Consider the following 17645-nt stretch of genomic DNA (forward strand, 5'->3'; position numbering starts at 1 on the left):
ATTCACATCATCCCATAATTTGGATAGGTCACATTGACTATTTTACATCTCCTACCCCAAACCTGTCTTACTGTAGTTGCTAAATGAGGAATTATTCTCTTGCATTTACTTCACTAAGTTGCAGCAGTTTACAAACTAATCGTTTTTAACCACGAAGACTTTTGCTACTTCATTTATATTTAGCTCATTGCTTTCTTCATTATGTCCATAATTTTGCACAAAGTATATATCTACTCTACTTTATTAATTCCCTTGATCAAGTTATAATACTTGATCTCTTACCTGTTTGAATTACTGAATATCATATTCTTTAAAAAAATACAAATAAGTGCCCAAGATTTAGCTCCCCTCATGACTTGTTTGCCTGTGTCTTTCTCTCTCTTTCACGTTCTCTCTTTCTCTTTCTATCCTATCTATTACACTTCAAAGTGTCAACAGTTTTAAAAAAAAAGACAGGAAAGAAAATCAGCCATTTAAAGCTCTTTTTGTAATACATACCAGAAATTTACTTGAATCCTACCATTCTGTAATCTTTCATCACCAAATAGAAATTAATATCTTGAGTGACCTTAGACTTTCATAAATAAATATATTTTATATAGAGAATATAATGTGTTACTGTAAGGTTACTGTGCTTCTCTTGATTTCTATGTACAGGAAGCTCTATTTTAGTAGTCCCGACTATAACTGTTGTGAAGTCCAGATGCTTTTAAACTAACTTGCTATCTATTACTATCTTAATTGTAATTTGTTTTTTTTATCCAGAGCTGCAGAATTTACCTCGGGAGTTATTTGCGTTGGATCCCATGAGTCTAGGGAAAACCAATGAAGCTATCTATAGGTGCAGAAAGTGTAGGTGAGCAGAATTTATTTTCTGGGTGATATGCTCAGTTTATGAGTGAAATCAAACACCCAACTTACACTTAACTTGTGAATGCCAGTCTCTCAATTCTAATGAAATGTATGGTAGCTATACAACACTGAGAAGAATTTCAGAGTTTGTTCTGATGGGGTTTATTGTAAGGGTTTTCACACCCCAATTTATTTTGTATGAGTTCAAGATTAGAATGCAAAACCATAAAGCAGCAGAAGCAGTAGCTTAATGGGCCACAGCTTTAAAAACACTGCTGGTTTGACGATATAATTCACATTGGGCTGGAATTTCATTAGCCTTCCGCTGCGTTTTTCAGCGGTATTTCCTCGTTTTCGGTGGGAATTTCATTGAAGTGTTCTGCTGGCAGTTTTGAAATACTGCTGGGGAGTGGACCGCTGGCGTGCAACACTGGGAAAAACCACGTCCGCCCGAGTTTGGTCATAGCATAGCGGTGATCCGTAGTTGGGGAAAAAAATCCGCTGAGGAGATACCAGCTGGAGCAGCCCTTCGATCGGTGGTAGGTATGAAACCCTGCAAAAAAAGGTAAGTTAAAGTTTATTTTTAAATTCTTTTGCAGCGATTCACTGGGAAAGGGTCTTGTAAATGTTTTGCGATTTTTTTTTTTTTTTTTTTTTGGTAAAATATTTTTTGTGTTTTCCCCCCTCCCTAGGCCTAACTTGTAGCCTCGGACTAAATTTGACGAGGATCGCGTTTTCTGGCGAGAATCCATGTGCAACGCCGATTTTTCCCGCCGGGCGGATTTTTTTCCCACTTTTTGATAAATTTTCCGCTGTTCTTAATAGAATAACCATAGCGTTGTTTTGGGGGGTAAACCAGTGGTGGCAGTTTTTGATCAAATTCCAGCCCAATGTATTTACAATATTGTATATGGGTAGGTGTTGTTTCAAAATGGTTTGTAAACAATATGCAAAAAGATTTCTGCATGTAGAAGCATGGTGCAGTGAGTATCCATTGGGGTTGTGTGTACTGCTCCAACTGCCATGGGTCTGTTAAAATTACTGGACTGACTGCTCTGGATCTGTTAATTTTGAGTTACTTCCCCCACAGTTGCATGTTAATTACAGATGAGAAAGACCATTTGGGCCAGCTTTGTTCATCCATACAGAAAGACCTTTGCTTCTCCCATTAGAGCATCTAAGTGTTTCTTAAATCATTTGAATGTTAAAATATCATATTCTTAAATTTAATTCATAGGAGTGGGATCATATTTCTATTTTTAAAAAACAGAACTTAGAACTATGTGCTAAAGGATGGCCAGAGTATATTAGATTAATATCTTACAGTTGTGGCTGAACACATCAATGACTTTTTAGTACCATTTGGCAATGATCAACGCAAGAGAAACTGGCTGTCTTTGCTGCTTTAACATAATGCGCTGCTCGCTTGCATCTGTTTGATTACGTGCTACTCAGATGCTGCCTCAAAGATTAGATGAATAGGTAAAACTATTTAAAACTATCTTATTAATAAATACATTGGGGAAAGCATTTTTTTACATTTACAATGACTGGTGGCTCTGAGTGTTTTGGTATTTCTCATTCCCTCCCCCCCCCCCCCATCTGGTTCCATTAGCTTCCCACATATACCATGGATCCCACAATAATACGTCCTGTCCCTTACCAAGTATCTGCTGATGGGCCCCAGCAACAGCTATTTAAATTGTTGTTGTGTTTTGTAGGTTAGAAAATAGAATAATGAGAATGCTGAATTATATAGAATTACGTAGAATTTACAGCGCAGAATCAGGCCTTTTGGCCCAACTGGTTTATGTTGGCGTTTATGCTGTACATGAGCCTCCTCCCACCCCTCTTCGTCAGCACAAATTTCATGGTTAAGATGGGGATATACACCTCAAGCTGCAGTCTTACAGTTCATATCCTCCTGTGAACCCATCATTTGTGTAACTGTTCTATAACTTGCTCATGGCCATCTACTATTGTGTGTGCTACTAATTCTGAATGTTAATATGCAGACATTCCTATTAATGTTTCTCCTTTTTAACAAAAAAATCAGACGTTCTTTATTTCGTGGCTCAAGTAATTTGAATCATGTACCTGGAACTGGACCAATTGCCTTTGCTCACAAGAGGGTGACACAATCCCTGAGAGAGGATCAGACCAAATGTACATCATATTTCATTGAGCCAGTGCAATGGATGGAGCATGCACTACTTGGTGTTTTGGATGGACAGGTAAATGACTATAGAAAGGAGGTAACTATTTCTGCTTACTCCAATAAGTCCAGATGAGTTTTTTTTGTATTTATATAGCGCCTTTAAATTCGTAACAAGATAGATGAGTTGACGGCACAAATAGAAATAAATCAGTATGATCTGATAGCCATTACAGAGATGTGGTTGCAAGATGACCAAAGCGGAGGAATGAATATTCAGGGATATTTGCCATTTGGGAGGGATAAGCTGAAGGGAAAAGAGGGGGTGGGGGGGATGTTTTGCTCTGTTAATAAAGGTTGCGATCAGTGCAGTAGTGAGAAATTATATTGACTCAGAAAATCAAGATGTAGAATCAGTTTGGGTGGCGATAAGAAATAATAAAGGAAATAAATCACTGGTGGGTGTAGTCTACAGGCTACACTGTAGACAGCGTATAAATCAAGAAATAATGGAGGCGTGTAAGAAAGGTATGGCAATAATCATGGGTGATTTTAATCTTCACATTGATTGGACAAATCAAATTGACAAAGGTAGCCCTGAGGAAGAGTTCATACAGTGTATGTGGGGGATGGTTTCTTAGAACAGTACATTGTGGAACCAACCAGGGAGGAGGCTGTTTTGGATCTGGTAATGTGTAATGAGACAGAATTAATTAATGATCGCATAGTAAAGGATCCACTTAGGCAGAGTGATCATAGCATGGTAGAATTTCAAATTCAGTTTGAGGGTGAGAAAGCTAGGTCTCAAACTAGTGTCCTGAACTTAAATAAAGGCAATTACAAAGGTATAAAGGCAGAGTTTTTTAAACTGGACTGGGGAAATAAATTAAAGGGTAAGATTAAGATGGTAGATAATCAGTGGCAAACATTTAAGAAGATATTTCACAAACTCCCAAAAAAGACAAGAGAAAGATGAAAAATCCGTGGATAACGAAGGAAGTAAAGGATGGTATCAAATTGAAAACAAAGGTATACAGTGTTGCGAAGAATAGTGGAAGGACAGAGAATTGGAAAATTTTTAGAAACCAGCAAAGGATGACTCAAAAAAATGTTAGAGAGAGAACATAGTTTATGAGATTAACTAGCAAGAAATATAAAAACAGACAGCAAAAGCTTCTACAGGTATATAAAAGGGAAGAGAGTAGCAAAAGTAAACATTGGTCCCTTAGAGGACGAGACTGGGGAATTAATAATGGTAAACGGAAATGGCAGAGACTTTGAACAAATATTTTGTATCGGTCCTCACGGTAGAAGATACTAATAGCATCCCAAAAATTGATAATCAAGTGGTTATTGTGGGGAGTGGGGTGGGGGGGGGGAAACTTAAAACAATCATTATCACTAGAGAAAAAGTACTAAGCAAACTAATGGGACTAAAGGTGGACAAGTCCACTGGCCTGATGGCCAGCACCCTAGGGTCTTAAAAGAAGTGGCTGCAGAGATAGTAGATGCATTGGTTGTTATCTACCAAAATTCCCTGGATTCTGGAGAGTTCCCAGCGGATTGGAAAACCACAAATGTAACACCCCTATTTAAGAAAGGAGGGAGACAGAAAAAGCAGGAAACTATAGACCAGTTAGCCTAACTTCTGTCATTGGGAAAATGTTCGAGTCCATTATTAAGGAAGTAGTAGCAGGACATTTAGAAAATCAAAATGCAATCATGGTTTTATGAAAGGGAAATCAAGTGTGACAAATTTGCTGGAGTTCTTTGAGGATGTAACAAACAGGGTGGATAAAAGGGAAGCAGCGGATGTGGTGTATTTGGATTTCCAGAAGGCACTTGATAAGGTGCCACGTAAAAGATTACTGCACAAGATAAGAGCTCACGGGATTGAGGGTAATATAGATATGTAAGAGAAAAAGATTAGTGAAGACAAATGTAGGCCCCTTGCAGTCAGAATCAGGTGAATTTATAGTGGGGAACAATGAAATGGCAGACCAATTGAACAAATACTTTGGTTCTGTCTTCACTAAGGAAGACACAAATAACCTTCCGGAAATATTAGGGGACCGAGGGTCTAGCGAGAAGGAGGAACTGAAGGAAATCCTTATTAGTCAGGAAATTGTGTTAGGGAAATTGATGGGATTGAAGGCCGATAAATCCCCATGGCCTGATAGTCTGCATTCCAGAGAACTTAAGGAAGGGGCCCTAAGAATAGTGGATGCATTGGTGGTCATTTTCCAACATTCTATAGACTCTGGATCGGTTCCTATGGATCGGAGGGTAGCTAATGTGACCCCACTTTTTTTTTTAAAAAGGAGGAAGAGAGAAAGCAGGGAATTATAGACCGGTTAGCCTGACATCGGTAGTGGGGAAAATGTTGGAATCAATTATTAAAGATATAATAGCAGCACATTTGGAAAGCAGTGACAGGATCGGTCCAAGTCAGCATGGATTTATGAAGGGGAAATCATGCTTGACAAATCTTCTAGGATTTTTTGAGGATATAACTAGTACAGTGGACCAGGGAGAACCAGTGGATGTGGTATATTTGGACATTCAAAAGGCTTTTGACAAGGTCCCACACAAGAGATTGGTGTGCAAAATTAAAGCACATGGTATTGGGAGTAATGTATTGGCGTGGATAGAGAACTGGTTGGCAGACAGGAAGCAAAGAGTAGGAATAAATGGGTCCTTTTCAGAATGGCAGGCAGTGACTAGTGGGGTACCGCAAGGTTCACTGCTAGGGACCCCAGCTCTTTACAATATACATTAATTATTTAGACAAAGGAATTGAATGTAATATTTCCAAGTTTGCAGATGACACTAAGCTGGGTAACAGTGTGAGCTGTGAGGAGGATGCTAAGAGGCTGCAGGGTGACTTGGACAGGTTAGGTGAGTGGGCAAATGCATGGCAGCTGCAGTATAATGTGAATAAATGTGAGGTTATCCACTTTGGTGGCAAAAACAGGAAGGCAGAATATTATCTGAATGGTGACAGATTAGGAAAAGGGGAGGTGGAAAGAAACCTGGGTGTCATGGTACATCAGTCATTGAAAGTTGGCATGCAGGTACAGCAGGCAAAGAAGGCAAATGGCATGTTGGCCTTCATAGCGAGAGGATTTGAGTATAGGAGCAGGGAGGTCTTACTGCAGTTGGACAGGGCCTTGGTGAGGTCACACCTTGGATATTGTGTGCAGTTTTGGTCTCCTAATCTGAGGAAGGACATTCTTGCTATTGAGGGGTGCGGCGAAGGTTCACCAGACTGATTCCCGGGATGGCAGGACTGACATATGAAGACTGGATCGACTAGGCTTATATTCACTGGAATTTAGAAGACTGAGAGGGGACCTCATACAAACATATAAAATTTTGACGGGATTGGACAGGTTTGATGCAAGAAGAATGTTCCCGATGTTGGGGAAGTCTAGAACCAGGGGGTCACAGTCTAAGATTAAGGGGTAAGCCATTTAGACATGAAGAGAAACTTCTTCACTCAGAGAATTGTGAACCTGTGGAATTCTCTACTGCAGAAAGTTGTTGAGGCCAATTCGTTAGATATATTCAAAAGGGAGTTAGATGTGGCCCTTACGGCTAAAGGGATCAAGGGGTATGGAGAGAAAGAAGGAATGGGGTACTAAAGTTGCAAGATCAGCCATGATCATATTGAATGGTGGTGCCTACTCCTGCACTTATTTTCTATGTTAATATATTAGCATGGATAGAGGATTGGCTAACTAATAGAAAACAGAGAGTCGGGAAAAATGGGTAATTTTCAGGTTGGTAAACTGTAACTAGTGGGGTGCTGCAGGAATCCGTGCTGGGGCTTCAATTAATTATTTACAATCTATATTAATGACTTGGATGAAGGGACCGAGAGAAATGTAGCTAAATTTGCTGTTACAAAGATCGATGGGAAAGCAAGTTGTGAGGAGGATGCAACGAATCTGCAAAGGGATATATAGGCTTAGTGTGTGAGCAAAAATTTGGCAGATGGAATATAATGTGGGAAAATGTGAGGTTATCCACTTTGGTAAGAAAAATAAAAAAAGCAAATTATTATTTAAATGGGGAGAGATTATGAAATGTTCCAGTACAGAGGGATCTGGGAGTCCTTGTACATGAAACTTAAAAGGTTAGCTTGCAGGTACAGCAGGTAATTAGGAAAGCGAATGGAATGTTGGCCTTTATTGCAAACGGGATGGAGTATAAAAGTAGGGAAGTCCTGCTACAACTGTACAGGGCGTTGGTGAGACCACACCTGGAGTACTGCGTACAGTTTTGGTCTCCTTATTTAAGGAAGGATATACGTGCATTGGAGACAGTTCAGAGAAGATTCACGAGGTTGATTCCTGAGATGAACATGTTGTCATATGAAGAAAGGTTGAGCAGGCTGGGCCTATACTCATTGGAGTTTAGAAGACTGAGGGGTGATCTTATTGAAGCGTATAAGATTCTGAGGGGACTTGACAGGGTAAATGCAAAGAGGCTGTTTCCTCTCTCGGATGAATCTAGAACTAGGGGGCACAGTCTCAGATTAAGGGGTCACCCATTTAAAACTGAAATGAGGAGGAATTTCATCTCTCGGTAGAGTTTTTAGAATTCTCTATCCCAGAGAGCTGTGGAGGCTGGGTCACTGAATATAAGGTGCTAAGCGATTCAACGGCTATGGGGAGAGGACAGGGAAGTGGAGTTGAGGCCAAGATCAGATCAGCCATAATCTTACTAAATAGCAGAGTAGGCTCGAGGGGCTAGTTGGCCTACTTCTGCTCCTAATTCAATTCATATATTCTTTTGTTTAACATAGTGAAATGTCCCAAGGCGCTTCACAGGAGTATTATGCGATAAAAATTTGACACTGAGCCGCATAAGTAGAAATTAGCGCAGGTGACCAAAAGCTTGGTCAAAGAGGTAGGTTTTAAGGAGCGTCTTGAGGAGGAAAGGGAGGTAGGGAGGCGGAGAGGTTTAGGCAGGGAGTTCCAGAGCTTGGGGCCTTGGCAGTGGGAGGCATGGCCAACAATGGTTGAGCGATTACAATCAGGGATGCTCAAGAGGGTGGAAATGGAGGAGCGCAGACTTTTCAGGGGGGTTGTGGGGCTAGAGGAGATTAGTTATAGGAAGCGGTGAGGCCATGGAGGGATTTGAAAATAAAGATGAGAAATTTGAAATCGAGGCGTTGCTTAACCAGAAGCCAATGTAGGTCAGCGAGCATAGGAGTGATGGGTGAGTGGGACTTGGTACAAGTTAGGACATAGGCAACAAAATTTTTGATCACGTCTAGTTTATGTAGGGTCGAATGTGGGAGGCCTGCTAGGAATGCGTTGGAATAGTCAAGTCTAGAGGTAATAAAGGCATGGGTGAGGGATTCAGCAGCAGATGAGCTGAGGCAAGGGTGGAGATGAGGATGTTAAGGAGGTGGAACTAGGCAGTCTTGGTTGTGCTGCGGATATGTGGTCGAAAGCTCATTTCAGGGTCAAATATGACACCAAGGTTGTGAACAGTCTGGTTCAGCCTCAGACAGGAATTCGGTAGAGGGATGGAGTCAGTGTCTAGGGAACGGAATATGTGGCTGTTAATACGGATTATTTTTCCCTCAATCTGTTTCAGCGAATACACTGACACGCGAACACCTCTTGCCTTTTCTGTAAAAGACCTTTATTGAAGATTCTCCGGCCGGGACTTGTCAAGACAAAGGGACACTCTCAATCAGAGCCTGTTTACCTTCCTCTGGACAAGTCCCTTTTCAGCGCGAAAAGCACAGTAGATATACATTTTCAAAACAGAACACATTTGATTAGCACTTGGTCTATCCAATCCCTTTCTGCCTCCCCCCCCCCCCCCCCCCCACAAGTGCGTCCAATGGCAGGCAAGAAAGTCTCCCAATTAGGGCTGGTGTCAGGTAGGTTAGTTATAGCTTTGCTACACTGTCTTCCCTTATCAGTAAAGAACCCAATTAGTTTCTCTTCCTCATTATCAGTAGAAGCTATTACTTTTCCCTTCCTATCTAGGATTGCTTTCTTTCTTTGTGCTGTCTTGGGCTTTCTCATGACCCGTGTCTAACCTCAACTTCAACTCTTAGTAACCCCTTTTTTTCTGTTGATTCTGCAGTTGTCTGCATCTTGACCATTTCTTTAGCTATTTTCCCATGATTCCCTATCTCCATCCTTTTGCCACCTTCTCTAGCCATCTACCACTTTCGCAACCCTTTTACACATTCTCATGGCGGGGACCGAAAACAATGGCTTCAGTCTTCTCTGTATTCAATTGGAGAAAATGTCTGCTCATCCAGAAATGGATGTCGGACAAACTGTCTGACAATTTAGAGACCGTGGAGAGGTCGAGAGAAGTGGTAGTGAAGTAGAGCTGGGTGTCATCAGCGTACATGTGAACACTGATGTTGTGTTTCCGGATGATGTCGCTAAGGGGCAACATGTAGATGAGAACTAGGAGGGGGCCAAGGATAGATCCTTGGGGGACACTAGAGGTAACAATGCGGGGGCGGGAAGAGAAGCCGTTGCAGGTGATTCTCTGGTTACGATTAGATAGATAAGAATGGAACCAGGCAAGTGCCATCCCACCCAGCTGGACGACGGTAGAGAGGCGTTGGAGAAGGATGGTGTGGTCAACTGTGTCAAAGACTGCAGACAAGTTGAGAAGGACGAGGAGGGATAGTTTGCCTTTGTCACAATCGCAAAGGATGTCATTTGTGACTTTGATGAGAGCCGTTTCAGTACTGTGGCAGGCGCAGAAACCGGATTGGAGGGATTCAAAGATGGGCACGGATTTGGGAGGCGACAACACGATTGGCACCTATGCGTTAGTGATTTCTAAAGGCTTGTGGTGTTGCCAACCAAAAGAATTATACCACAATGTGTATTTCCTGTATAAATTGGCAGTATAAAACTTAATATAACTTATGTTGATACATGTGGCGTGCAGATTATTTTCTATCTCCTCTGAATCGAAGTGCTTTAAGTCACGTACACGCAATAAATCTTTTTCATTTTGCCTTTAATAAACCCAGGTTGCAGATCAACTAGTTACAATGTGGGAATGTGTATTGATGCAAAAAAAATTTAAATCAAAATGGACTAATAAACAAATATTTAACTATCTTTAAAATTAGTTTCTTGTATGTAAACTACGTAATGCAGACTAAAAGTAATTTTTTTTTAAAATCAGCGATGTGATTGCTTGTCCTAAGTAATAAATGTAATGAACAAATACACTTGCTAACTTTACTGTTTTGATTTTATAATTACCAAAAATAATCAGTGACTACTAGGAAGCAGGTGACAATTCATACTGTTTTGTTTTATCTGATTACACCTCTGTGAAGCGTCTTGAGACATTTTCTATGTTATAGATGCTATATTAATGCAAATTGTTATTATAAGGTGCTGAATCAGATGCAAACCCTCCTCAACTCCCTGCTGACTTCAATCCCTTTTTCTTGATTCCCTTCTGGCCTATTCATTCCTGGCCTTTGCCTACAACCTGTCCCAAAACTGTGCCTAGCTTTGCCATGACAGTTGAGTGACCATATAAGTAGTGTTGTGGAAGGACAGCGATTCTGGCATTATAGTTGCTGCTTTCACTGGCGCTGATAAAGCTGACATAATTCTGAAGCCGAATCACTTCCTGTCTCACTGCAAAAGCGAGGAGCAAGCAACATTGGAGGAAAAAAGTGAAAGTGGGAATTCAAAGCTGATAAACTTGGCATGATGTTTAAGAAACAGACATGATTGAAAGGTGCCTTGGGACATACAGGAGACTGGAAGGAGGAAATAGCCTCTAATGCATCAAGTTCACATCATTTTAGAAATTGTTAAAAAGTAGGTCATCCTTAGGATTTTTTATTTTCTGTCTTTACTAAGTAAAGCATTAGGTTGGAATACTGATGTTGACAAAGATGACAGCCTTGCGATGAAATTCTGTTCACTTTGCCAAAGAACGATAAGTAAATGTTGTTTCCTAATGGCTGACCCTCATCTATGGAGTATTATGTCTTTCAATTTGAAATGAAAGATAAAATATGCATTAATTATTTTCCACATTTCATTTTAATGCTTAATTTGTTTTTTTCAGTTGCTTTGCCCAAAGTGCAACTCCAAATTGGGATCTTTCAACTGGTACGGTGATCAGTGTTCCTGTGGTCGTTGGGTGACTCCTGCCTTTCAGATTCACAAGAATCGTGTAGATGAAATGAAACATTTTAATTTCTGCAGTGTGAGTAATGTGAATAGTTGAATAATACACTCGTGAGTGTGGTCAAAAACACGTGTGGTCAAAAAATCTGGACTGTCTGAGCAACTGGTAAAGTGGAGAAAAATTTTACCATCATTCCATCTTAATCTAAGCCATATAACATGAAATATAAAGAGCAAGTGGTGGCATTTACTTGGACTAGTTAACACTTTCTGTGCATGTGTTATTTCAAAAATTGTCGAAGTGTATACCATTGTACTGTGAAACAGTTTATTAAATAGAACAAAAATTATGAAAAACAGAAATCCTTAAAACAGTTTTAGTTTGGTATAGCCCCTGACATATCTTCAATGGTCAAGTTTTGCAGCTTGTCAAATGGTAGAATTTTTCATCTTTCACAACTGCACTGCACATGAGCAATAATGGCCTGGATTTTATAATAGCAATAACGGTGAGGCTATCAGCACTCACCATTAATATGAAGTCAGACAGCAGCTTCCGGAGTCCACATATGCACAGTTAAACGTGGAAATCTGGAAGTTACTGGCCAATTTGCCTTCTCCTCCACAATCCAGGCTAGATAGACTCGGCATTGAAATCCATGTAAGGGCATGAAGTTGCAGTATTTACCCATTAGTTATCCACTAAACACTCCAGAAAATGTTTTACCGTCGTGATAGATCTTAATTACTGCCAAGCAACCTCTCTGGCACTGAAAATTAACTTTTACAAGTTGAAGTCTCATTCTTTCAGAATTGAACTATTGTTAGAGATTTTTTAAACATTCAATATTTTTTAACTTTTTCTTTGTCACTCTTATCTCTCTCAATCCCATCTTTTTTTCCATCTCTTTATTTCACTTTCTGGATATGATTTACAATGAATTAAATATTTTAATTTATAATTCCTGGTGTAGACTCTGTGTCCTAGTGAGGATTCTTCAACCTGATTGGAATAAAGGAACAATCATGTTGAAGAATTTAATAACAGAAGTTATTATAGCGTGCAATATCTGTATTTACATTTGTTACCATTTGATGACTAGACTTGTGTGAAATAGCAACTGCTTTGTCTTGGAGCAGCATTGCAGTATGTAATAATGGATATAGAAGAATGACTAGTTGAAATCTGGAAAATTTACAGTGATCATAGAGTGCTCTTTTTTTTTAAAACAATCTGATTTTAAAAACGTTATATTCTATTATTTCCATCATATTTCTGACACATTATATCAAGACCAAGACCCTATGCTTTTAGCACCAATAAATTACTTTATTTTGAAGACTAGCATGTGTATTTTAATTGCACAATAAGTTCTAATAATTCTTTTGACTAAGCAGTTTCTGTTTTATACAGTACAAGCTTATGCCAAACAATTTTGACTGACATATCTTATGAGGAAGACTTCTAAATAATTCCCAAGATGGTTATCAATTGACATTTCTTCTGTGGTATGTTCTTATTAAGCTCATCAGTCTCTGTTTAATTTACTTGTGTGTTTCCTTAGTTTTTTTGTTAAGCCTGCATACTTTTCTTGATTCCTATACTTGTGCTGACACCAATCAAAACACAAGGAAGAGTGGTTGTGGCTAAGGTTGAATAATTAGTTTGGATGTTATGATGTCAAGATATTCTATTCCAGGGGTAATAAATCATCAAGGAAACCTGTCCAGCCTTGGGTGTCGTTGATAGGAGACTGTACCCCAGATCATCGTCCCTTCTGTAGAGGAGTAGGAAACTTGGAGGTAGGGATGCAATGAAACAAACAAAATAGTTGTAAGATGAAAACCAATTTAAAAAAAAAAAACATTTGGGGCTGGATTTTACGAACCTCGGTTGGGAGTCTGATGGATGACGACGGTGGCTTGTCCCGACCCTGCTGCTATCTGTATCCCGGCCTCTGAAATGAATTTCCCCTGGTTGGGTTTGTTAAGCCTACCCAGCGCGGTTCCTGGTCAATTAGAGGAAGCAGGTCTGGTGACGTCTTTTGATGACCCGTCATGAGTCGGTTTCCTTAAAGGGACCATGGCCAACTTTTGACATTTGTGCATTGAGGTGCTGCAATCACTGCACAGAGGTGCAGGGCCACACCCAGGCTCTCCCATGATTCCCTCCATATGCTTATGGAGGGAGCTACAGGATACAAGGAGGTCCTCTTCCCTTCCCATGGGTGGAAGACCTCCCCATGTGATCAACACAGCCTGGTTGCACATTGCAGAAGAGGGCACAAGCAGGGATGTGGTCCAGAGGACATGGGTGCAGTGCTGCAAATGTTTCAATGATCTCAGTAGATCACAAAACATTAGTACAAAGCCACACTCGACCTCATCCTGCTGAGCCTCTCATCGCATCACTCTGACTTCCCTACACTACTCCTGCACATCCTTACTCTCACCAACTTGCACCTCCATTCATCCCTCTCTATCTACATTATCACATCCCCATCTCACAAGCCACCCCTCACACTTGCCATCATCCTTGTCCAGTCATACCAACTAACAACATACAAGGGTAGGCACTTAGGTGTTTTATGCAATGTTCATGTAAAGTTTCGATTTATGTGGTGTCAAACATTGAAATCTTTATTTTCGACAGATTTGTGTGCACCTTTGGAAGTGGCTTTGTAAGTTGCAGTGAATGGTGAGACATAACAGTACCCCCCAAAATAGCGATGAGTGTGAAAGGAATGGCTTGGGCATTGTAGGAATGCTTAATGATGTTGGTGTGGGGTGGTGCCAACCTGGTGCATCATGTGGCAGCCAGGGTGTACAGCATCAAGTGAAGTAAATCTGGCCATGGTGAGGCCGTCCCTGGTGTCCCGGGTAGCAATGTGGTCGGGTGCTGATGCCATGTGTCAGCATGAGAAGATTGCTGTTGTTGGTGCTGCTGGTGTTAGTGGGATTCAGGAGAGAGTTTCAAGGCACCCATGTTGATGGAATAGATGGCAGGTGAAGTAGAGATGACTGGCAATCTGTCAATGGTGGGAGACTAATGACGTCAAACTGGATGGACACTCATGTAAAGACTTGCAGCATCCTGAATCTGTAGTGGAAATGCAGTTTTAGAGAAGCTGGTGGTTAAAGGAACATTTCTCAATCAGTTGGGAATTTTGACTCGACATTTGAAGCTGTCAGCTCATCAGCTGATTCAATGGCCACTGACCTCCCGACTCAGCTTCACAGACGAGGTCTAGGCACAGTAGGAAACTGGTGGGCAACCTGTCAAATTCAAAAAGCTGGGAAAAAAACATTAATAAGTGGCTGTAAATAAACCACTAATGATTTTAATTGCCTCCCCCACCATAGCGTGTTGGGTCTGCTGAGCGCTGACAGAACCGACATTTGGTAAAGGCACATGGCGGTGGGTTCGCAGCGGGGTCCCTACCTGCTGGGAGGAAAAAAACACTTTTCCACCAAACCCACCCACCGATCGCACCTGCTGACCCCCTGCAAAATCCAGCCCTTAATGTATCCAGACCAAACATCTGGAGGTAGTGCATATGATTTAGTAATCCATATCACATTCAACTCTGTGGCATTAAAAAAAATAAGGAAGTAAAATAATTTATTTGAATGATGAATTTAATCAGAAGTTTATATAGGATTCAAAATTCCTCTTTTAATGGAAAATGGAAAAAATGCTATTTTCCTCCAAAAATTAACTGTTAGTGAAAATTAACACAGGACTTTGACATATGCTATTTCATTAACATGTCATTAATTACAGAGAACTACAGCCATTCTGCCACTTTTAGTTAGGAGAAATTCACTCTTCCATCCCAATGCAATCGGCTTATCTGAGTTTCATTGTTATGTACATAAGAACACAATCAGTGACAGATCACAAATAACCAGTGCATTATGCAGTCTTCTCGGGGACCAAAAATGACACAAATACTGTGTTTTTCCGAGCGGCTCTGACATCGCTTCGAGTCATTTTTGTATGTTAAAGGTGCTATATAAATGTAAGTTGTTCAAAAGTGAAATAAAATTAGAAATCGCTGGAAATGCACATTTAGTCGCTCAGTATCTGAAAGAGACAGATTTTGGGTCTAACGCATCAAAACTAGCTAGTTCTATGACATTAACCTGTCTTTCTATTTTATGCTTGGAACTGTTTGTGTTCCAGCTCTGACGGTCACAGCCAGTTTACTGAAAATAGCTTTTTTCAGTCACTGCTCTCATTTCCCCCACTCCTTCCCTCGCCACATGCACCACTGTTACATAATGTGAAATAATGGACAGGGAAATGAAAACCAGTGCGTGCCAGGAAGGCACAGAATATATAAACATAAAGGTGAATCAGAAAGTGGGGTCAAAGCAGGAAAAAATGGTAAAAAAACAAATTTAAAAGCTCTTTATCTGAATGCACGTAGCATTTGTAACAAAATAGATGAATTGACAGCACAAATAGACACAAATGGGTATGATCTGATAGCCATTACAGAGACGTGCTTGTAAGGTGATCAGGACTGGAAACTAAATATTCAGGGATATTGACAATTCAGAAGGACAGAAAGAAAAAGGAGGTGGGGTAGCTCTGTTAATAAAGGATTAGATCAGTGGGTTAGTGAGAAACTATATTGGTTCAAGAATCAAGATATTGAATCAGTTTGGGTGGAGATGAGGAATAATAAGGGGAAAAAGTCGTTGGTGGGCATAGTCTATAGGCCCCCTAAAAGTAGCTACACTGTTGGATGGAGTATAAATCAAGAAATAATGGAGGCTTGTAATAAAGGAACGGCAATAATCATGCGCGATTTTAACCTTCATATTGATTGGACCAAGCAAATTGGCCAGGATAGCCTTGAGGAAGAACTCGGGGATAGTTTCCTTGAACAGTATGTTGCGGAACCAATCAGGGAGCAGGCTATTTTAGATCTGGACCTGTGTAATGAGAGAGGATTAATAAACGATCTCCTAGTAAAGGATCCTCTAGGAATGAGTGACCATAGCATGGTTGACTTTTAAATTCAGTTGGAGGGTGAGAAAGTTGGTTCTCAAACCAGTGTCCTAAGCTTAAATAAAGGAGACTACAATGGTATGGAAGCAGAGTTGGCTGAAGTAGACTGGAAAAAATAGATTAAAGTATGGGACAGTTGATGAGCAGTGGCAGACATTTAAGGAGATATTTCATAACTCGCAACAAAAATATATCCCAATGAGAAGGAAAGACTGTTAAGAGAAGGGATAACCATCCATGGCTAACTAAGGAAATAAGGGATGGTATCAAATTGAAAATAAGAGCATACAATGTGCCCAAGACTAGTGGGAGGCCAGAGGATTGGGAAACTTTTAAAAGCCAGCAAAGAACGATTAAAAAAATGATAGAGAGGGTACATTATGAAAGTAAACTAGCACAACATATAAAAACAGATAGTAAGAGTTTCTACAGGTACATAAAAAGGAAAAGAGTGGCTAAAGTAAACCTTGGTCCCCTGGAGGATGAGACTGGGGAATTAATAATGGAGAACATGGAAATGGCAGAGATGTTGAACAAATATTTTATATCGGTCTTCCCGGTACAAGACACTAAAAACATCCCAATAGTGGATAATCAAGGGGCTATAGGGAGGGAGGAACTTTATACAATCACAATCACTAAAGAAGTAGTACTTGGTAAAATAATGGGACTAAAGATGGACAAACCCCCTGGACCTGATGGCTTATATCCTAGGGTCTTAAAAGAAGTGACTGCAGAGATAGTAGATGCATTGGTTGTAATCTACCAAAATTCTCTGGATTCTGGGACGGTCCCTGCAGATTGGAAAACCGTAAATGTAACGCCGTTATTTAAAAAAGGAGGCAGACAAGAAGCAGGAAACTATAGACCAGTTAACCTAACATCTGTCTTTGGGAAAATGCTGGAGTCCATTATTAAGGAAGCAGTAGTGGGACATTTGCAAAAGCATAATTCAATCAAGCAGAGTCAGCATGGTTTTATGAAATGGAAATCAAGTTTGACAAATTTGCTGGAGTTCTTTGAGGATGTAATGAGCAGGGTGATGAGGGGGAACCAGTGGATGTGGTGTGTTTGGATTTCCATAAGGCATTCAATAAGGTGCCACATAAAAGGTTACTGCACAAGATATGGGGTTGGAGGTAATATATTAGCATGGGTAGAGAATTGGCTGACTAACCGAAAACAGAGAGTCGGGATAAATGGGTAATTTTCCGGTTGGCAAACAGTGACTAGTGGGGTGCTGCACGGATCGGTGCGGGGTCCTCAACTATTTACAATCTATATTAATGACTTGGATGAAGGGACCAAGTGTAATGTAGCCAAGTTTTCTGATGATACAAAGATGGGTGGAAAAGCAAAGTGTGAGGAGGATACAAAAAATCTGCAAAGGAATATAGACAGGCTAAATGAGTGGGCATAAATTTGGCAGATGGAGTATACTGTGGGAAAATGTGAGGTTATCCAC

The 17645-nt window shown here is 40.4% G+C and overlaps 1 protein-coding gene across 6 annotated transcripts in view; it reads left to right on the top strand.

Moving 5' to 3' along the window:
* The window catches only part of dusp12 (dual specificity phosphatase 12), a 49855-nt gene that overhangs the window by 3189 nt on the left and 29021 nt on the right, over positions 1–17645 (top strand). For 4 of the 6 annotated variants that reach the window (XM_070887198.1, XM_070887197.1, XM_070887199.1 and 1 more), the window contains exons 4-8: positions 766–856; positions 2909–3086; positions 11099–11239; positions 12575–12669; positions 12861–12963. In XM_070887198.1, the coding sequence (XP_070743299.1) occupies positions 766–856; positions 2909–3086; positions 11099–11239; positions 12575–12604 (440 nt within the window). In that variant the 3' untranslated portion in view covers positions 12605–12669; positions 12861–12963. The remainder of the gene's footprint in view (positions 1–765; positions 857–2908; positions 3087–11098; positions 11240–12574; positions 12670–12860; positions 12964–17645) is intronic. The other 2 variants (XM_070887200.1, XM_070887201.1) reach the window with 2 other exon arrangements.

This window comes from Pristiophorus japonicus, chromosome 8 (assembly GCF_044704955.1).
Source record: "Pristiophorus japonicus isolate sPriJap1 chromosome 8, sPriJap1.hap1, whole genome shotgun sequence".
Lineage (NCBI taxonomy): Eukaryota > Metazoa > Chordata > Chondrichthyes > Pristiophoridae > Pristiophorus > Pristiophorus japonicus.